Genomic DNA, 22,633 nt, shown 5'->3' on the forward strand with positions numbered 1-22,633 from the left:
TATAACTATTTTTTAAAAGCATATATTTTTTAAAATTTTATTTTAATAAATATCAAAATAATTAATTTTTTATTTTTTATTATTATATAATAAAAATGGGCACATTATCTGAAATTGTATTTGTTTTCACTGATATACTATAAACTAAATTATACTCATAATAATATAGGAGATAAAGAGATTTGAGCCAATTTCAAAATGATGAACTAATAATTCAGTATTAATTTTGTATTACTATTATTTTATTGTAACTACTTATGAAGATTGACACTTTATTTTTACTAATATTATAATATTATATTAAATAATGTTGGAATGATTTACGTACTTGACGTTTAATTATATAATATTTTATAACATTATTTAGTGGAAAACACTTAAAATCTTGATTGAAAATAAACACTACAAAAATAATTGTTTTTAGAGGAGATTATATTTGGCGTTTCTGAAGTTTTAATCCTACTAATGATTTTATCAGGGGTTTAAAATTTCTCAAAAGAGCAAGTGTGGCTAACGGATTATCGGGGGTTTTAAGTAACCTCTGGAAGTAGGGCAACTTACCGGGGGTTTCGAAAATCCCCGTTAATACTCGGAGTTTCGAAAATCCCTGTTAATGCCTGGGGTTCTGAAAACCCCATTAATGTCTGAGATTCTGAAACCCCCATTAATGCATGGAGTTCTGAAAACCCCCAGTAATGCATAGGGTTCCGAAAACCCCGATAGCAATGGCACGATTACTTGGCAGTGGTAAAATCAAACGCACTCTGATTGCAATAGTTATGGCATGGTTACTTGGCGGTGGCAAAATCCTACACAGTAACAAAATCAAAAAGAGCAACAAAATTAGGGCAAAATCGAAAGCAAAAAATCGAACGCAATAGCAAATGAAATGAAAACGAAACCGAGATTGAAATGCTGGAAGACGAAATCGGGAGATCGAAAGAGAAAAATCGAAAGACGAAATAGGGAGATGAAGTATGAAAATGAAATAGGAAGCAAGGGAGAGCAATCTTCGTTACCTCAAGCTTCATTACGTAGAAGTTTCCATGAGACAGTGAGGAAGAACGGTGGAGAAGGATGTGCAGCAATGGTAGAGGACGGTGGAGAGTGGAGAACGATCTTCTCCTCTAAGACACGACCACGCGATAAAGGAAAGCAGCATTGCAGCTCCCGAGACACCAATGTTTCTAAAATATTAAAAATTACAAAAGAAAAAGAAAATGAAAAAATTAATTAAAATTTAAATTTTACGGGGTTCTTTAAAAAAATCCGGTACTTAACTGGAGTTTTTAAAACCTCCGATATATTGTATTTTACTGGAGATTATTATAACCCTAACTAATTAACCCTTTCTAAAATTAAATATTTTTGTAGTCAAGACAAATTCAAATTATATAGTATACAAAGATTTAAATCTTAGTGTATACGTTAATTTTATTAAATTAAGTTAAATTTAAAGTTATTTTTAAAAACATTTCTTATTAAACCTGAATCAGCACATTTTTTATATGTTTAAGAAATGTAATAACTTTTACAAACGTTAATTTTGAATATGCTTTTATCCTTTTTTTATTCATTGGAAAGGAAAATATTTTATATGTATTTTGCTATTTTTTTTGTTAACAAAATGTAATTATATGCTAAGTAATTTTATAAGAGATTAAAATAAATGAAATATAAAAAATATAATTTTTCAAATGTAAATGTATGTAATTGGTTTGTTATGATTGTTTTGGAAAATTAGAACAATTAATTTGTTCTTTTGCAACAAATTTAAATCAATTTATATTTTTTACTTTAACAATTTTTATTCGAATGTGTATTGTTGTTGCATTCAAATTATAATCATGGAATAATATTAACCCTTTAATTTACATTTTATTTTTTAGTATTATTTTTATTTTTATATAAACTCAGTACGATCTAAAATATTTTAATGTTATTTTATAATAAATGGAATCTATATATATAGAAGTTAGAGACTTATTTCTTAGTTTATTTTAAAATTTTCAATTTTGAATACTTCTATTTCTTTGCATTTTTCCATTACAAATTAAGTATATCAAGATGAAGATTTGATTAGAACAATTGAATTCAAGTTTTGGTAAGCGTGTTTATGAGTGCAAAGTGAAGAAATATGTTATTTGTATGGAACTTATGAAAGCATGCTAAAACATTAGAAGGGAATGTTGAATTGTGTTTTAAAGTATTTTGAAACTTTTGAATAATGTATCTGTGATGATATGCCGATAGTTCCTACTTTGCATATAAGTAGGGATGTCAACCGGACGAGTAGGGTACGGGTAGTAGCTCCCCCGCACCCTACCCGTTGGATAAATATTCGCTTTGTACCCGTATCCATATCTGTTGGGTATCCGTTATGCAGGTACCCGTCTATTTTTTTCATATCCGCGAATATCCACGGGTATTTATAGGTATTTACAAAATTATTTAAAAAATAAATATTTAATCATAAATTCAAATAAAATAAAATTAAATTAAATATATCACTGTCATAAATTTTAAATAAAGTTCAAACAAACTCAAGTCCATACAAGTCCAAATAGTCATAAAAATAAATATAAAATGGCGTTCAACACAATGAAAATTCTTTAATTAGTGTTTTGATCAACAAGCCCACTTTCTCTGATTGATTCTTGAGAAAAAATTAGGTCAAAATGTTTTTTACTAATATAATATATATATTTATATATAAGGGTATTTTTGTGAATTAAAGTTTAGCGGGTACGAGTATCCACGGATACGGATACTATGATACCCATACTCACTCCGTCAACATGAAGGTATAAAAAATACCCGTACCCACAGGTAACGGGTATCCATTTTTAATATTCATTTCCTACCCATTGCGGGTTTTATCCGCGGATACCCACATGTACAGATATTTTTGACATCCCTACATACAAGAATAATTTTCTTAAAAATAGCGTCGAATGAGAATAATCAAAATACATGTAAATTTTACATATGCATTGTTGTGCTTTGCAAGAGTCTTCTTTAAGTTAGGTGAAAAGTAATAACAAGTAATGCAAGGAGATAAGGGAAAAGAAGATTTTATCCAATTGTAATCAACTGACTACTCTAGTTTCTAATCAATATGATTAAGTTTTACTAAGAAGACTATTGTTACAAAGATAAAAATGAGTATTATTTGGACCTCATTCACTCCTAGTTAAAACAATCCAAGTATTATTTGAACAACAATCACTCCTAGCTAAGAACTTGAGTATCATTTGAAACACAATCACTCCTGACCATGAAACCCAAGCATTCTTTGGGAATCACACATTCTTAGCTAACTCATTGTGTATCATTTGGAATGCAATCACTCTTGTCTAAGACACTAAGTAATGCAACCACTCCAAACTAAGACACTGGGTATTTTTTTTTGAATGCTACCAAGTATTGTTTAAAACACAATCTCTTTTGATTAAGATAGAGTATAGTTTGTACAACAACCACTAACGACTAAAGCAAAAAGATTTGTATAAAGATGTGATAAAAGAAAAGAGCACAAAGGTTTGCTCATTAGAGATTATTAGTATCTCATGGTGTCATAACTAAATGAATTCTCTTCTAGTTTTTGGTTAGTGCTCTCTCTATAATCAACTTGAGTTGAGATAAGAGTTGTTGCAAATCCTTTTATGCCCGTTGTGAGTCCTCACATTAAGTCTTCATCTTCACTAGTTCGCTTATTCGCGCATGAACATTGGGATGCTTAAAATGCATTTCATGCAACATTAAATGTTAATCTTCCTTTCAGGCAACATTATGATAATTGACATGACTTATTGAATCTTAATCAGGGAGCTTTTATCCATATTGAGGAAAAAGTATAAGACTCTAGGAAGCAAATCGTCATTCTAGACTTATCATAGGGAATTTTAGAATGTTCATTGTTGTGAAGCTAGCACACCTTTCAAGAGGTCTTTGACTTGGGCTTTGTGAGATCTTCTTGGTGCACATAGAGATAGGAATATTCACTACAATATAGAACAAGTTCATCAATTACAATTGTTAACTTGTTGATTGCATGGATGCATATAATCTAATCTATTTTTTTCTTAAGATGAAACTCAAACATGTTGTCTCACAATTGAAACTCATATAATCTCATATGATTTGTTTCACAATTCTTGCGTCTTTTAAACAAAACATTTATGTTGTAAACTTTGTTTTTTCAAAAGCATTAATGAAAACTTATAAGGTTTGATGGGTTTTTCTCTAACAAGTTTAAAGTTGAGTTACTATATTACAATAATGTATTCATGATTTTGGATGTAATAAAGTGGGTTTGATATGATGTTGAAACATTAGAAAACTTCTATTGAGATATGTGTTATGTTGCTTTTGGGTCTTATATCATTTGAGCAACATGTTACCACTCAAACAAGAATGTGTGGTGTGTAATCATTACATTCACCACCTTAAGTCATTGAAGTGATGACTTGAGCATAAATGAGAAAGAAGATTATACAGTTTTCTCTCCTTTAGAAGTACATCACTCAAGCATCACACAAGACACTTAAGCGATGTGACTTATGGCTTAAGCATCATAAGAAGGTGGATGAGTCTTGAAATTTGTTGGATTTCTTCCAATAAAGTGGTGATGCTCAAGTGTTACTTGTAATGCTCAAATTATGTTTAAGCCCTTGATGCTCAAGTAACAAGGTAGTGGCTAGAGCGAGAAGGACCATGAGAGGGTGTTGCTCTTGAGTTACATTTTACTCAAGTAACAATAATTTCACTTACGGGAAATGGAGATTTCCTTGTGTATGTTGCAAGCATTGCTCAAATAAGAGTAACTCACTTAAGGCATAAAGTGTTAAAAGTATGATGATGTTGTGTTATATTATTATGCTTTTATACATATGTCTATAAAAGGTGAGATTAAATTATATGTGCTACAAATAGATATATGATTAATGTTATGATGCATGACATATGCCTACTTTTTGTGGTCCTTCATGAGTGATGGATCCTAAATGAATCACTTATATAAATGTATATGTGTAAAGATTGGCTTTTGAGGTACCCATAAATGGACAGTTGCATGACACTTCATGGGTGGTGTAGGTATACTCAAGTTGGTATCAAGTTTTGGATGATATTGATAAACAAAAAACTCATGTTAATAGAGGAACCAAACTTCACTGTGTTTAGTCACAAAGACAAGCATTACAAGAAATTGCTAAACTATTGAAAAAAATGATCAATAAAATATAATTTACGAATGAATTTAAGAATTTTAATTACCAACAAAATATTCGTCGGTAATATATCCATTGATAAATTATAATTCTTATTATTGACAAAAATATTCGTTAGTAATAGATCTGTTAGTAAAATTCGTCGATAATAAATATATTGGTAAAATTCATTAGTAATTTAGAATATTTATTATTGACAAATATTTTCGTCAATAAATTTTATCAATAAAATGAGTGTCATTTCATAATAAAATTTATTGGTACTTGATATTTCTTTTTTAAATTCGTAAAAAATGAGTTTTTTTTTTAAAAAGTTTGTTGGTAATTAATTTTTTTGAAAATTCATCGGCCAATCCGTGGATTATTGAATTTTTTAAAAATTGTTGGTAGTTTTGTTGATAAAATGAACTCTAATTTTTCTGTCAAATTTAATTAAATATTTGTTATAAATTAATTAAAGATAAGTAAAAAAAAAAGAAAATTCCTTCATATATTGACATTATATACGATTGAATTTGAATTCATTTTTATTTACGTACATAATGATTACAGTGTTATAAAATGATATTATAGTAAAATGTATTAGTTAACTCTTACAAGTAGTATTAACAGCTATAATTATATTTGATATAATAATCAATGTTATTAAAGCTGAAGATGGAAGCGAGCAAATTTTCGAAGTATATATTATATATTGATGCTATTTTAGGATATATGAGTCTCACAAATAACTGTAGATTATATATTATATATTGATGCTATTTTAAGATATTTGAGTCACAAATATCTGGAGATTATATATATATATATATATATATATATATATTTAATTAATCATTTAGTTTTTATTTTATTCATAAATATCAAGTTTTTATGATGTTCGAGTTTATTCTTTTATCTTGATTTGTAAAAATTTGATGTAATTTATCTATTTTTCGTTAATATTGTACACATGATATTAAATACAATATTACATGTTAATTTGTAATTTTTAAAAGTTCTTAATTTTTAATTTTTGTTTTTGTAAAAGAAAACTTTGAGGTATCATATCAAATTAGTGTCATGTAACACTATATCAATGTGACACGACGGTGTCAATGTTAGCTTAGTAGTGCGATAAATAATTTTGCATATGGCGTTATAGTGTTAGCCTAGTAGTACGATAAATAAATACTAATTATTTTGTGGGCCTTACACGGTCTACAATTTTATCATGTAAACTTTAATCATACTATTCCATAAGAGTTCGTAAATTTTGTAATTATGATTATTTGCTTAATTTTATTTTAAGCACTTCTAAAGTGTATTTCGTTCTTTCTTTTCACGGCATGATCTGTATATATTTAGTATTTCTTCTTCTTCTCTATCTATCTGTCGAAAAATGTACACTATGAAGTAATATTTTTTCTAAAATTTATTTAAGACTATTGATAATTATATTTATTCGCATAAAGTTAATATAACATATGTCGTATTAAGAAAAAGGTTATGCAAACCTAATACTAGTAGTACCCATTCCCACACTACATGGCACTGACACACTGAAAAGTTATATTTTAATACCTCTCTCAAATGAAAATAACTTTATTTTAACACTATAATAAAATGGAAGGAGCAAAATTTAAAAATTTAAGACAACATTTTAAATTCGAAGACATTATCATTACTTGTACAAACTCTGACATCTAGAATACTATATATAAAGTATTGAAATGTAAAGATAACCCTTCAAAGTTTAATTTAGTTATTATTATTTTAACATAATAACTTTTCCGACTGCAAATCTTTTAACCCGGCCTGTCAATAATTTATCATAAAAATAAATTATTATTTTTACATTTAACAAATTTTTACACATATTTTACAATTACTATTTTACTTTTAGTTACTTTCTCATTTTTATAAATACAATAATTAATGATTAAAATATTATTAAAAATGATTTTTTAAGTTGTGCATCCAGTGTAAAAAAACATTTTTCCGGAAAAAACGTGAGATATTAATGTTAGATGTCTTGGTCATTTGGTAATTTCACTGAAAAATCCCGTTGCTGCTGTTTTCTTTCCTCTATATAATGCTATAGTAATGCGTGAACTATAAAGTGCATTACTATAGTCACAGGGCTCTCTCTCTTCATAGAGATTTGAAGTTCAAACTTCAAAAGTCTTTTTTCCTTTAGATTCTGAGTCTGCTATGGCGCCACGAGTATTTCTTATGTTAGGGATGTTGCTGCTGGTGTGTCTTGTTAAGGTACACCAACACAACAGTGTTATCTCACAGTAATTAATGACTAAAAGAATAGTTCCAAAAATATTATGCATGGTTTAGTTTATCAGCTTCTGTCAGTTGAGAATGACCTTATTTACATCTATCTTAAGTTTTCATCTTCTGGGTTTCTCATGCAGATTTCATCTGATCCGAAGATAGAAGAAGAAACAGTAGAAGAAGAACTGCAGTTTCCCATAGAACCAGTACGCTTTATATAATAAACTATACTTTGTATTTTTCAGCTTTTAACACATGTTTTTCCCTTATAAATATGTCTTTTTTATATTAATCTTCATATTTGACAAAAGGGGTGTCTCAAAGTCTACTTTCAAGGATAAAAAGTGTAACTTTTAATGATAAAAAAATTATATGAACTAAAAGTCTCGTTCCATTACTTCTTGCTTGAATTTTCTGCAGGTTGTGGTGAGAGGCGGGAACAGAAGGCTAATGCAAAACATAGGTAATTAATCTGAGTCAATAACAAAAATAATGGTTTTGTAGATACCCTTTATTAAATGGTGAAGCCATGAGCAATAATGAAAAAGAGAGAAAAGAAAAATGAAGTTTTTGATGGTGTTGGGTTACTTTTCAGATTGTGGAGGGTTGTGCAAATCAAGGTGCAGTGCTCATTCAAGGCCGAACGTGTGTACTAGGGCATGTGGCACGTGCTGTGTGAGGTGCAAGTGTGTCCCACCTGGTACCTCTGGAAATAGGGAACTCTGTGGAACTTGCTACACTGGCATGACCACCCATGGCAACAAGACTAAGTGCCCTTAGAAAACCAAATCTCATGGCCATTTCTTCTTCATTCATTATGCACTGTACTGCTATGTGGGTGCATCTCTGTTTTCTATGGCAATCAATGTGTCTGCACTTTTTTGGCTCTATTATTAGACTACTATAAGTGTTTTCTTTAGAGGGTGTGTGTGTGTTCTGGTTTGTGATGGGTCATGTAGACTTTCTACCTTTGTTCTGGTTAATATAAAGAGAGTCATTACCATTACCATTTCCATTTCATAGCTACTCTAACAAGAGACTTGATTTTCTTGAGTTTTACGTATTTTGGAGAAGATTTACAAAACTATGCAAAATAATGTAATAATCGTTGCTGAAATCTGCTTGGGGTGATAACAGAAATGGGACCAAAGAGTGCAAAAGAAGAGTGTTATGGACCACTCCTTTTGGCAAACTCTAACTATGACCATAGATTCCTATTTTATTCATTTTGGTGAGTATAATTTCAATACCTTGTTTTGTGGTCCTTAACTTCTTGGCACCAGCTCAACAGCGATTATGACATTTATTTTTGTACTGTTGCTGCTGCTGCTCTATGATGGGGAAACAGATCATAATTGGTTTTCTTTGATACATTATATGTTTGATCACTGATCAACAATATATAAATATATGTATACACATACTTTTTAGTAATGGAATAATCAATGAAGAAAACTTTGGCAGAACTTGTTTAAAGTCTAATTTCTCTTCACAACATGAACAAAAGGAGAAATTCCAGAAGTAGGCCAATTATGACAAAGTTAATAAGCCAAGCCCTATACCATTAAAATAAATTCTAAATAAGCATTAGACACATTTGTTTTCTGGTATAATAGACTCACTTGGTTCATGATTTGGATATATAAAGTAACATAACACTGTTATGTATAGTGAGAAAAGAATATGAAAGCAAAACCAATAAAGACTAAATTAGTTATGATTACATTGCTCTTTATTTCTGATGAACTTATGAGAAAAGTATTAGATCGTTATTTACTGAGTGTTCGGTTAGGTGCGATGAGTTTAAACAAAGTTAATAAGTTGTTAAATCCAAATATCTCAGAGTAAATGTATTGACAAAATATTGATATACATTTATATAAGAATATATATTGTGTCACCATGTCCCTAATAAATTATACTACGAGACATTAATTGTGCTCTGTAACATTTATTAAAGGTATTACATTAAATAGCATAAATACTTCCATGAAAAATTAAATAAAAGATGAAACCAACTATTTTGTAAGTTAAATAACATTTATAAAAATTATTTCATGTGTAACTTCTCTACATTTTTGTTTCCTAAGATACATTAATTTTAGCATATAAAGAAATTTATTTTATTTTTTCTATCCTTAACAGTGCTTATGGAGAACATATTTCAAATCTGTCTTTAGTTTAATGATTTGCCAAAAGTAAACCTAGCACGGTTCAAGTATGTCTTTAATTTATAATGATTTGTCAAAAGTAAACCTAACACTGGCATTAGTTAAAGCTGATTTCCTTTGTTATAGTGGTAGTACTATCCGAGTGTTATTTTTCTGTGTAATTTCTGACCCATTCTTGCAGTTAAGCAATTCAACATTCCAAAGTGTTATATTTCTGTTGCTTCAGATAGAACATGAGAAATTGTGCGTGTGTGGGGTTGTCAAGGAGTCTAGAAGGGATACAAAGTGATGAGAGTTTGGTGGTGAGTTGGTGCTAACAAGCAAAGATAAAAAAGTGAAGATATTAAAATAGGTGGGAGTCCAGAGAAATATATCAGCCTAGTTATGAAGGTTTTAATGACGCGTTAAATATAATTGATTCTGCTGGCAGAGGTAAGGGAATCTCCAACATTAAAACACTATCTGCCACCCTCAGTAGGTAAATGAATGCACACAATATATGTTTATGTATGTATATATATACATGTATGTATGTGTAGGCAAAATAAATTTCTCAATATGTCCACGCCATGTCTGTTGTGATAACTGATAAGTACACCAGAATACAGATATTGGTGTCATGTAACTTGCACAATCTTGACCAGTCTGCTAAGACTTAATGGAGAGTACAGGGTAAATACAAATATATTTTATTTACACTACTATTTGTATGCCAGATGCATTGCAGCAAAATTTGAAAACGTTAATCAATTGCATATGCTGACAGACGTAAAATGTTTTTAACACTAATCTATGTTGGCTTCTTTTTGTAAATGAGATCATATAAAACCCTGCTTCAGAGGATGACGACCAAATTTGGAAACAAATCACATAACGAACAATTTGGAATCTGATACTAAGGAAATTTACATCTTGCAAGCATTGCTGTCTTTGCATAATTCACCCTACAAAGAAAAAATAATAGATAAACACTTCGTTAAAAAATTTATATTATCAAGCATATCAAAGTTATACTGTAAAAGGACAGAAAAAACATGTGTCCAGAACAAATACTTAAAAGTCAAATTATTGATGAACTCTTTGACATTCCCATCCATGTATATACCATATTTTTGTGTTTTCTCAACTAGGTTATGAATTAAGAGCTATTTTGTTCATTGACCGGCAAAGGCACAATTTGTCTTTAATTTTTGCAGCTTAATTTCAGGTATAATGGTAAAAGGGATACAGACTACTGATAAAGGCAATGGATCATAAATTCAATGTGAACCATCAAATGTATACGAGGGCAAAGAATCCCATTCTTTCAAAATTCATACTGTCTCTAACTTCAAAATTTCTTTCCTTATAAAATTTCCTTGCCATCTTGATTGTTTTATGTTTTATTCTGCAGACATGTTCCATGCTGAATATAATATGATATTTTTTGTGTTGAGTCTATCTACCTTCTTCTTTCGAGCTTCTAATATTTCTTGTATAGGCTGCCGTCCTGGAAACCAAAAAATGGAAAAATTAACCAAGAAGTTGACAGAATCTTAGCATAATCATACTAGTTAGTATAACCACAGAGACATGCATGTCTGGCTTTCAGGGAGCGGAAATTATTACCAAAGAAATAGTTACAAATAAATAGTACAACTAAAAGTGATAGTCTTTACTCATTGATGGATTGATTAAGCCATCAAATATTAAATTAGAGGAGAGCCTATCACAATAATTCTAAGATTCCGAGACTTATAACACGACCAGATTATTCCAACTAAATAAAGACTCACAAGTACATCAGCTCATGCCCAACTATAGTCAAAACCTAAGTAAGGTCGCAGAAGTAGCAACTTAACAATGTGATGGGCTAATAATCAGCATGAGGAAGTCCGCCTAGTCCTGCACAGTAGCTATCAAACCTGGAAGGTCTATCTAAGGAGGAAGAAAGCCCAACCCTGATAAATGCTAACTACTTGGGAGGTGGTTTCTAATATGCCACTCATAGGATGGAGCCTGGAAGAGAGACAATTACAAGGGAGTGCATGGGGAGAGTGAGGGACAAGGGCAATTTGGTGTTTGTTGAAACAATCGTAACTGAGAAGTGTAGGGTCTAAGTGATTGAGGTCATGTGCATTTCTGGTTTTATTTTAATCCGTTTAACTACAATTCTGTTTTAGGTGTGTTGTTGAGTACTTCTGTGAATAATAATACAATACCTTTTTCCTTTCATTTTGTGTGTTTGATTTTAGTCTATCACAATGGCAGTATACCTGAAAGGAATATTTTGGTGTAAAATTATTAGTGTGCATTTCTTTTACCTGTAATTTGAAGACGGTATTTAGCCCAGACACCATATACAGAATCAGCAATTTTAGCAATCTGCAAATGTTTTTTTCTCAATTAATAACATAATATATAAAGATATAAGCTATCTTATTCTTCAGTAAGCAGTAGTGAAAGTATTTGTCCATGCTAGATGAACAAGATAACAAGTCCTTCAAAACTATGAAAGGAAGACTTACTGGTTCATATTTGGTAATTGCATAAATCCAACCAAGACCAACATGTTCATATAATCTCCTAAACGCCTGCAGAATACCCGTCATAGTTAAACACAAACATATATAAATATATAAATCTTTATTGCACAGTAAAGCAACAAACAAATTTTACCCAACAAAAACAGATTCATATTTCACTATTATATATCCCTTAATAGGATATATATTGGGAAGCCTTTTTTCTTATTGAATGAAGGTCAGTAATCAATCATTCGGTACAAAGATTTCATATTTCAGCAGCAGGGTGTATTTATCTGGAAACTGGATATTGATATTCAAGTCATAGTAGTATTACACTATAATGCATATCAACAATGAACTGTGAGAGTCATTCAACTGTCAGCAGTAATGTTCTAATTTCTGAATTCTCCGCAATTCCATAAAAAATTCTGAACTTAGACTCATGTAAATATTCCAAAGCACTTGTATTCCAAAGCACGTGTGAAGCAGGATTACAGAGAAGTGGTAAGAATTGTCCAAGGCTGGAAATGAAGATTAGGAAAGAAGCCACACCTCAACATCAGTAACCACAGTTCCATCTGAGAGAATAGCATGAATTTTTCCCATAGCCTAAAAAGTAGAAGCAAACAGTCATTGTATTGTATCTCGACGCAACTGCAAGAGATGCTTGAAACCTCACATATATATGCACTACACAACATCTATCAATTAGCACATGTGAAAACAAATATCTTAGTATAATAAGAATCTTCAAAAGAAAAAACAACCAATTTTTTCGGACGTTTCAACAATTTAATGAATGAATCAAAGGCAAAGTAGTTGCAATGCAAAGCCCAAAACCAAATAAAATATCAAGTCTGCAAGTAAAGTTTACACTCCATAATAGACCAGTTTGTTGACTTTTGTAATAGCTAAATACAATTTATGATTGATTGTCAATGTAAAAACTTTTCCACTCTTGTTAAAATCTTGTTAACTAAATACAATTTAAGATTGATATAAGTCAAAGAAAACAGAAAAAACGGGAACTTATTATTGGCACAGTACAAAACGTAGAGCAAAGACTAACGGTTTCGTAGTCAATGCTTTGATTCTCGTCGGGAGAGTAATCATCAGAACCTATATCAACAAACTTGATTGTGCCGTAACTCTTATTCCTCTCTCTAAGCATATTCACCTGATCATAACAACATGCAAAAACAGTACTCTATCAATGTCAAAACTCAAAGAAACGACTCACGATCATTAAACAATATGACTTGAACAAATAAAGGAGAACCTCGCGCATGCAGAGGGGACAGTCTCCATCGTAAAGCATTTTAATTTTCCAATCTTTTGGTGAATCATTTTTTTGCTTCTTAGAAATTTCAGGTTCCACAGTTGCCTCGCTGATGGCTCGAATGTAGTGGTGAGGCCGCGTGGGAAGAACGTTGGGGCGTGGATGAAGAGAAGCTGAGTTGAGGAATTTGAGGGTGCAGTTGAAATGTGGAAGTGAAATGAACGCTGGGTTTTTGGGTATTGAAATGCGTGAAACAGAAGCAGCAGTTGCGACTCTCAAAGGGAGAGCCATTGTTGCTTTGTTTTGTGGTTGTGTTGTCGAAAGAAAGCAGAGGAAGGGTTAATAGCTACTCACGAACTTCATTCTTAACCGCAAACACTTGGTGTGCGTGGCAACCTCGGGGTCACCCATGTTAATAATATAAGTTCCTTTTGTATTAATTTTTTTTAAATTATACTTTTACTTATATATAAACTAATTTTAATTTATAAAAAATCATTTAATTATTTATCATTTAATTTTTTTAAGAAAAAATAACTGAAAATTATTTGCTAATTAGAAAGTCTAATGCATATATATCATGTGGAAAGAAGAAAAAGCTATCTATCTAACGCCTTTTTTCTAACTAACAATTTTGTATTTCAAAACAATTTCTTAAGAGTCGTAAAATACTCAATGATCTTTTTCTTTTGCATCATCATCTTCTAATGTGTTTTTCAATGAAGGATATTAATACATTTTGAAATGTAGTCAATTAATTCTGAGAATCATCATTGTCAAAATTAAATTGGAGCAGCTCGTTTAATGGGGGATTGATGATCTAATCCAAAAAAGTAATTGGATTTAATTTGCACCGGATAAAATCAGCAACTTAAGAAGTTAAACCGATTGGCTCCCAAAACATTTATCCTTCTGTTAAAGTTAGTTTTCTTTTAAGAGATGTGTAGTTGTTAATGAATTTTGTTTGTTATTATTGAAATTAAATAAGATAATATATTACATGTTTGTTGTCATATATATATATATATATATATATATATATATATATATATATATATATATATATATATATATGTTATGTTATATGTTATGGTATATGTTATCGGAAGAAAAGATCAAACTTTAATTTTATAAATTTAAATGTATATTTTCTTGACGGTTGAATATGTTTTTAATCTTTAAATTTTGAAGTGAAATTGAAATTTGTCTATCTTTCAAACTTTGATATATTTTGATTTTCAAACTTTGAATGATATAAATGACATTTGAGGCTAAGATTTGATATTTGAGTTGAAATATGTTAAACGTTGTAAACAACTTAAACTTTAATTTATATTGATATTTGAAATGTCAATAAAATTTCACATAATTGTATAAGTAATATTATATTTATTTATTTTTAAAATTTGAGAACTAAATTATATCAAAATTTAAGACAAACTAATTTTTATTTTAGGACAAACTTTAGGGACTATAAAATCATATTTAACTCATTTTTCTTATTGATATTAATTTATTTTATGGTATTATTATATGAAAACAATAATAATAAACAATAATTTATAATAATTATATTTGAACTCCTAGTTAAATCTTTGGGTTAAGTATGTTTTTAGTCCCTGAACTTTGACTCAAAATTGGAATTCGTCCCTGGTCGAAACTTTGATAAATTTTGGTCCCTAAACTTTAAAAATGAATTAATATAGTCCTTTAAACCCAATTTTGTGAACTTCTTTTTTAGGTTTCGAACGCATTTCTCAATAAATATTGAGCCGAAAATGTGTCAAACAGAATAAACAACTCCAATATTAACATGAAATACATTCCACCTGTTGAAAAAGAGTCAACATAATTGGGTTAAAAGGACTATATTCATTCATTTTTAAAGTTTAGGGACCAAAATTTATCAAAGTTTCAACCAGAGGCGAATTCCAATTTTTGACCAAAGTTCAGGGACTAAAAACATACTTAACCCTAAATCTTTAAATCGTTAAATACTTCTCTTTACTTGTTTAGTGATAATGTGACAACTTTGTTTTGTACTGAATATCTTATACCTCTATAGTGGACTAAAAAACACAATTGCACAATAAAGCTTAGAAATATGTATTGTTGATGTGTGTTCTTCAATCTTCTTGAAATATTTATATAACTTCTTAAGACTTGATTTTTGCTATTATATAAGACAATATTTTGCAAAACATTTTTGTGTAGACTTCAAGTTGGATTATGATTGTGAATGCTCAACAAAGAATATGTTGATTTTATCTTTACAATGTTTATCGGTAGTTCTGATTCCAAAAAAGTCTCTAATTTTGTTAAAAGAAACAATTCAAATTATATATGCATATATAATGAATTAAGATTAGTTAAACATAAGTGTATTATATTTCTTGAAATTTTGTTTATCATAGAGACATTGAGTGTAACGTCCCATTAAATTAACAAACATAATTAACGGACACGTCGCACGAGATAGCATAATAGCGCAGTCCTGGAGTTTAAATCCAACTCCTTACAACATGAGACACACCACGGTGCCACAAGAAAATCAGTTATAAAGTTAAAAGGAATAGAAAGAGATCATAAGTCAAACGAGTACATGGGTCGTAGCCCTACGAAAAGCCCAATAAAATAAAACATCGAGTCCAACCCAGGTGGACTATGCAGCGAAATTCTCTCCCCTCTATTGGCCACGAGTACTTCTCGCCTCTACTCCCATCAATAAATTGATGGTCATCACAAGAGTAGAAGGATAACATACAAGGCATTCAAACAAGAAAGGGTAAGCTAGAGCCAAAAGATTTCATCAATACAAGCAGGTACATTTTCACAATCCAATACACACATCTCAACCAAGCATGTTATGACTTCTCAAATAATACACTAAGACTCGACTCGACTCATCTGGATACATATAACCTGGTCGGATGCAGCGAATGCTTGCACTTGTGGTGGATACCTCTGCTCACCCCAGAGCTATGTGTTACAAATGTTACAATGAATCAATTTTCCTCACCACAAGGTTAGCCCTTAATGAATTTTAGGCCTTCTGATACTCTCACCACAGGAGTCAGTCCGCTCTAAGTGAGACTAACTGACTCCTTAGAGCGTCAAGATACAATCCTTACCTTGAATCCTTACCAAGTTATACAGATGGGGCACCACCATGAACACCCACTATCAGGGGCCATGGAATTACATCCCGACCACTGAAGCACGACCCTGAAGATCTCACCTAGAGATCCCAAGGAATTATGCACTGACACAGACCAATCATGCTCAATAAATTAAAAGGAATTAACATGCATATACATTTACATATCACACCAACTCTTTATTGTTTCTCCTCTTTCATTTTCCCGGTAAATCCATACCCATCCATCATTCTCAACCCATAGTTGTGAATTCCATCTCATGCCAATACCACACTACTTTAATACCAACCATCTCATGTATTCCTCATGCCAAGATCACACAATCGCAACAATCAAGCTTGTAGCCACAGCTCATCTCATGCATTTCATTTCACAAGCCTCATACATTATAAAGAGTACAACATAAACCAAGCATTTAATTTAGCCAAACAAGAAAACAGTGTGACCCGCAGCGAATCTCGCTCAAGCCAGGAGCCCTCGCTCAGGCGAGAGGAGTACCCTCGCTTAGGCGAGATCGCGACAAGGATGTTGGGAGGCTCTCGCATGGCTCGCTTAGGCGAGCCCCTCTCGCTTGAGCGAGACAACCCCTCGCCCAAAGGTGAGGTTCCTCGCCTGGGCTAAAACAGAAGCAACGTGCCAAGGCTTTCACGCGTGCTCGCTTAGGCGAGCGTCTCTCGCCTGAGCGAGATGGTGCCTCGCTCAAAACAAGAGCTTCCGCCTAAGCAAGAGCTCGAGTGCAGCCCTGGCCTGTTCATGCAAGTCTCGCCTAGGCGAGACAGGCTCGCTTGGGCGAGTGTATCAGACCTTGCCACTGTTCTTCTCTGCCACAAACACAATCCAGACCCAAGCAATAATACCAACCATACCATACACCCACAACAACATATAAGCACGAAAATCACAAAACACAACCAAAGCAACAACCATTGCACCAAACAAGAGGGTCTAGCTTCCCTTACTTGGAAAACAAGCTAGCAGTTAGGTTCTTGGGTACGAACAATTAACGCAGCAGCTCCTAGAGTAGATTAGTGAGTTGGGAAACAGTGAAACCAGTTCAAAACGAGTTCACCATGACTGACCTAGTTGGAACCACGAAGAAGGATCTAAATGGAACTAAGGTACGAGTTAGAACAAACTTACGTGAAGTGGAGGTCCGATTGAAGTTCACTTGGAGAGGGTTGACGGCTAACCCTAGCAGAGCTCTGAAACGGGAAGGGAGGCAGTGTTTAGGTTCAGATTGCAAAAGTGAGACTGATAGGGAAACCCTAGCAGCTTTAGGGCCTTAGCACCCTATGGACCAGCCTTTAGACCCAACAGATTAAGGCCAACCCTTAAACATTAGGGCAGAGAAGAGAAACTAGGCCTTACATTAAGTCATAAAAACAATTTAAGCAATTTATATAAATATAGTCGTTTTTAGTATATAAAATATGAAAAATGATATTAATATGAAAAATACATTTTGACAAAAAAATTTTTTTATCAAACTTTAACAAATAACTAGTAGGAGACTCGTGCATACGCACAGGTCGTGTTTTTTTGCATTCAAACTTTGATTATGTTGAAAAATTTATTTTGATATTTTTATGTATAAATAAATAATTATTGAAATTTTTTTTTTGAAGAGTTCAATACTTAATTTAATTATATGCACCGATTACATGAATTTAAGGATATATTATTGATATAGTTAGGTGAAATGAAGTATTATTTGTTTTTAGTATAATTGATAATAAATTAGTTGTAATTAGAGATGGCAAATAAACCCGTGCCCGTGGGTATCACCCGAACCCGTCTCCGTTTTGACGGGGAATCCCCGCTTTGACTGGGTATGGGTATGGGTATGGGTAATACCCGAAATTTTCAACTGGGGATGGGGATGGGGATGGGGATATATATATACCCGCCCAAATACCCGTCCCCGCTTAAATTACTAAACTATTTATAATTTATTAAATAATCTAAAAAATATATATAAATAAATAATATATTTACACATAAAATATAATATAATATAATATAATATAATATAGTATATATACATATAAATAAAATATACTTTTATATATATATATATATATATATATATATTTACACATATACATGTAATATAATATAATATACATATAATATATATACATAATAATATAATTTAATATATATAATATATACGTATAAAACAAATTAATCATTTAACTAGTGAGATCTTTTATAAACAAATTTATAACATGACAAATTTATAAAAATTTAAAAGAAATATATATATATATATATATATATATATATATATATATATATATATATATATATATATATAAAAGCATAAAATATCTACGCATATACATATAATATATATACATAATAATATAATATATATTATTATATTTATATTATTATATAATATAATATAATATATACTTAAAATAAATATATATCTATAAAAAAAAAAAAATATATATATATATATATATATATATATATATATATATAAACATAAGATATCCACACATATAATATATATATATATATATACATAGTAATATAATATATAATATAATATAATATAATATAATATATATATATATATAACATATTTCTCATTCTCTTTGTTTTTTGTTATACACTTTGTTTACTCTCTCAATTGTCTGGTTTGTTTTTCAAGATTTAATTTTGAAGGTAATTTTTCTTCTTCTTATTACATAATTTTTACTCTCTGTACATGGTTATGTTCAAATAGGTGTTCCTCAATTTCATTTTATGAAATAATTTTTAGGTTACACATTTGATTATCTTTATTTATTTATTTATTTTCATGAAAATGTTCGACTCTTATTTTGTAGCTCTTCTTTTTGTTACTTTGGTTATACACTTTTTTACTCTCTTTTAATTGTTTGGCTTGTTCTTTAAGGTTTAAGCAGATCTTCAAGGTACTTTTCCTTTTATCATAATCTTAATTATACATTTTTTTTTTCGTTATGTTATGTTCAAATGGATATTCTCAAATTTGGGTCACACATTTAATTATCTTTACTCCTTTATGATAATTTTATTTATTATTTATTTTTTGTTTCATGATAATGTTTAATTATTTACTATAGAGGCTTTGATGTGTACAAGAAGTTGGATATGGAACTCAAACCATCTAGGTAAGTTACTCAAATTTATTAATATTTTTTGTTAGTATTTTTTGTGAATTCTCATCTAATATTCTACATTTGGTGTTTGTAGGTGTTAAAAAATTAAAAGGAAAAGATGTTCTCATGAGTGAAAATGAATCTGATGAAGAAGGTACATTATATTCTAGTAATTAAAATTTTCAATTTCAATTATTATATCATATCTAATTTTTCATTTTTTTTCTATGTGTAGGTGGATCGAATGCAAATGAAACCACTGATCATTTGTAAAATTAATAAATATTTTGGTTATTATAAAATTTTAGTAATGTGTAATTTTTTAGCTTTTATATAATTATTTGAATTTTATTTAGTTGTTATTTGATACTTTAATTTGAGATTTATACTATTATAATATTTTTCTTAATATTTGACATCATGAAAATCAAAAAGAGTATGTTATTTTAATATTGAATATTTTGATAGTATCATGATTCCGTTGGTGTGATTTTTAAATTTTTTTTATAAAAAATATTTAATTGATATATGGAACAATAAAAAAATGGGTATGGGTATGGGTATAAGAAAATACCCGTTACCCGGTGGGGATGGGGATGGGTCAAAAGTTGTATACCCGTTGGGTTTGGGGATGGGGATGGGGATGAATTTTTATTATGGGGATGGGGATGGGATCATGATACCCGTACCCGCCCCGCCCCGTTGCCATCCCTAGTTGTAATGTAGGTTTAAGTATATCTGTAATATGTAATTTGATTTGTTGTAATATATATTGTTATTTAATGTTATTGGATATAAATGATTTATTTCGATTTAAATGTTTTGAAATGGTTGATTTGTTAATTTCAGTATATGAAATGATTATAATTATTAAGTAAATATAATATATTATAACTAAGAAGAATTAATTAATTTGATGTACTATATTTAAATTTCTTAATTTTGTTTATATTTGTAACGTTAATAATTTAAAAGTTTATTAATTGTTGGTAAATTTAAATTTAAAATCATAACTATTTAATTTGGAATATAAGGTGATTAAGATTTTAATTGATCAAAAAACCTATTAGTAGATATTTGAAATTGAATAAGAGACGTTATTTTTTTTGGTTGAAATTATTAATATCATTAAATTAGAAATAAGATATTTATGGGAATACGAAGAGTTGGCGGCAAAAGGAATTATGGTTAGTCTTGTCAACGTTCTCAGACTGATATTGTGGAAGTTTTTATTCTAAAGGTCAGAACGTTTGGATGTGCAACAAAACGTTTCCTTTATTTTAGTTAAAAGCAGATATCGTGGCTGTTGTTTTGTTCACAAACGAAGAAGAAAAACAGTCTTCCTCAGCAGTCACAGAACCGTCCGACTATCAATGTCTGCCTCCAAAGATTTCAGCTTCACCAATTTCTACCAAAACTCTGTGATGGTGATGGAACCCTTAGAGGTTAGTTCGTTTGCATGTTTGGTTTTTTAATGTTTTGTGTGTTTGATGTATACAGTTAGTTTTTGGACGAAAGTTTATATTTTTCTGCCATCCTTTGGTTCAACCATGTCCATAAAGTTTTATACAATTGTTATTTTGAAGGAAGTTTGTGGTTTTATGCTTTACAGGAATTTTTGGAGTTTGAAGAAGGATTTTATGAACAATGGGGCAAATCTCTACTGCTGGGGACAAATTTTTTCAGTGATCCTAGAGGAAACGTGATCAACATAGAGTTTGAACCAAGTCTTCTTCCTCAGAGACAGTTCCGTGTGGTAGAGCAGTTGATGGGTTTTTATGACCAAAACGATGTGTATTACGTCGTTAGCCTTTACTGTGGAGATCGCTACTTTCGTATGAGGTTGTTCGATCTGGACTGGAATGAAGTGGTGTATCCTGGTAGAAGGAACAATGGTCTAGCATGTGACCCTCTGTCCTCAGTCAGATTTTTCCAAGCCTTTAGAGTGCAGTTCATTCCAAACACGGTATGTAAGTTTAGTATTTTTTTTTAATTTTTACTTTACATTTCGTGTTATTTTTACTAATATAGGGATTTTGTTGGTTATTCTGGTAGTTGTTGATAATCTTGCCCGAGTACTTCCAAATGTTTTGTCAGGAAAAAATTTCGTTTAACCATCCGGTCAAGTTGTATGATCCTTTGGCCAAAAAATTTGAAATTTTTGTGGACACAGATGAGGGTGGAAGGATGGTATTATTTGGATTTTGTTAGTATGTTGCATACTATGGGTTCGTTTCTCCTTGTTTCCTACATTTAAATTATGTAGGAAACAATGTCTTTGTTCACAGGATCTTCTCGGTGGAAGGAGTTGAAATTGATTATAGGAGAGATTTGGAGGCTGGTGGTAGCAACCAAGTTGAAGTTAGTTTTGTTGATTGTTAAAAAATATTAAGTTCTTATGATGTTCGGTCATCTTCTTTGGTATGGCTGATAGTTGTAGTTATTACTTAATAATTTTGGTTTATATTTATCTTGTTAAGACAAATTCTTTGAATGTAGTATCTGGATGCGAAATTTGTCAAAGAAGGCTTGGTGAAAGGGAGAAAAAACTATGTTCTAACGAATGGCCATTCACAATTCTGGAACTGCAAGATTCGATGGACAGGCAGGAGTTCATTTGAATGTTATCTGACTTGTGGTTGGAAGAAATATTGTCAGGAGAATGGGTTGGTTGCTGGAGATCGTGTTAGATTTATGGTGCAGACTGACCAAAGCAATGTCATCCAAATTCTGAAGATTTAGCAACTATAAGTATTCGTAGTTATTTTGGTCTGTAAAACGAATGTATGGCACGTATGAACAATGTCTATTTAGTTTTCTTTATTTGAACAGAACTAATATTTTGTATGTCAACATTGATATTTTTGGTATGTTGGCATTAATGTTTG

The 22,633-nt window shown here is 30.6% G+C and overlaps 2 protein-coding genes across 2 annotated transcripts; one reads left to right on the forward strand and one right to left on the reverse strand.

The window, feature by feature from the left end:
* Positions 1–7,310: 7,310 nt before the first annotated feature.
* LOC114162842 (snakin-2-like) lies at positions 7,311–8,502 on the forward strand. Its single transcript, XM_028046821.2, has 4 exons — positions 7,311–7,481; positions 7,637–7,702; positions 7,917–7,959; positions 8,092–8,502. The coding sequence occupies exons 1-4, from the start codon at positions 7,425–7,427 to the stop codon at positions 8,274–8,276; spliced, it is 351 nt and encodes a 116-aa protein (XP_027902622.1). The 5' UTR covers positions 7,311–7,424; the 3' UTR covers positions 8,277–8,502.
* A 1,714-nt stretch (positions 8,503–10,216) lies between these two features.
* Positions 10,217–13,784, reverse strand: LOC114162607 (Putative thiol-disulfide oxidoreductase DCC). The gene is made up of 7 exons (XM_028046549.2): positions 13,454–13,784; positions 13,244–13,351; positions 12,727–12,783; positions 12,175–12,240; positions 11,971–12,031; positions 11,113–11,156; positions 10,217–10,611 (listed from the first exon to the last, which is right to left on the reverse strand). Exons 1-7 carry the CDS (start codon positions 13,742–13,744, stop codon positions 10,573–10,575), a joined length of 666 nt encoding a protein of 221 aa, XP_027902350.1. The 5' UTR covers positions 13,745–13,784; the 3' UTR covers positions 10,217–10,572.
* Between the last annotated feature and the right edge of the window lie 8,849 nt (positions 13,785–22,633).

The sequence above is a fragment of the Vigna unguiculata genome, chromosome 9, assembly GCF_037176805.1.
Source record: "Vigna unguiculata cultivar grain cowpea cultivar isolate G323 ecotype 2 chromosome 9, ASM3717680v1, whole genome shotgun sequence".
Classification (NCBI taxonomy): domain Eukaryota; kingdom Viridiplantae; phylum Streptophyta; class Magnoliopsida; order Fabales; family Fabaceae; genus Vigna; species Vigna unguiculata.

Bases quoted from the DNA above. Each gene is read 5' to 3' on its own strand.
- LOC114162842 (XM_028046821.2), top strand. From the start codon at position 7,425: ATGGCGCCACGAGTATTTCTTATGTTAGGGATGTTGCTGCTGGTGTGT. The intron at 7,482-7,636 runs GTACACCAACAC...TTTCTCATGCAG, and splicing joins TGCTGGTGTGTCTTGTTAAG to ATTTCATCTGATCCGAAGAT. The intron at 7,703-7,916 runs GTACGCTTTATA...AATTTTCTGCAG, and splicing joins TGCAGTTTCCCATAGAACCA to GTTGTGGTGAGAGGCGGGAA.
- LOC114162607 (XM_028046549.2), bottom strand. From the start codon at position 13,744: ATGGCTCTCCCTTTGAGAGTCGCAACTGCTGCTTCTGTTTCACGCATT. The intron at 13,352-13,453 runs GTTCTCCTTTAT...TGTTATGATCAG, and splicing joins GTCCCCTCTGCATGCGCGAG to GTGAATATGCTTAGAGAGAG. The intron at 11,157-11,970 runs GTAAAAGAAATG...TTTGGTTTCCAG, and splicing joins ATACCGTCTTCAAATTACAG to GACGGCAGCCTATACAAGAA.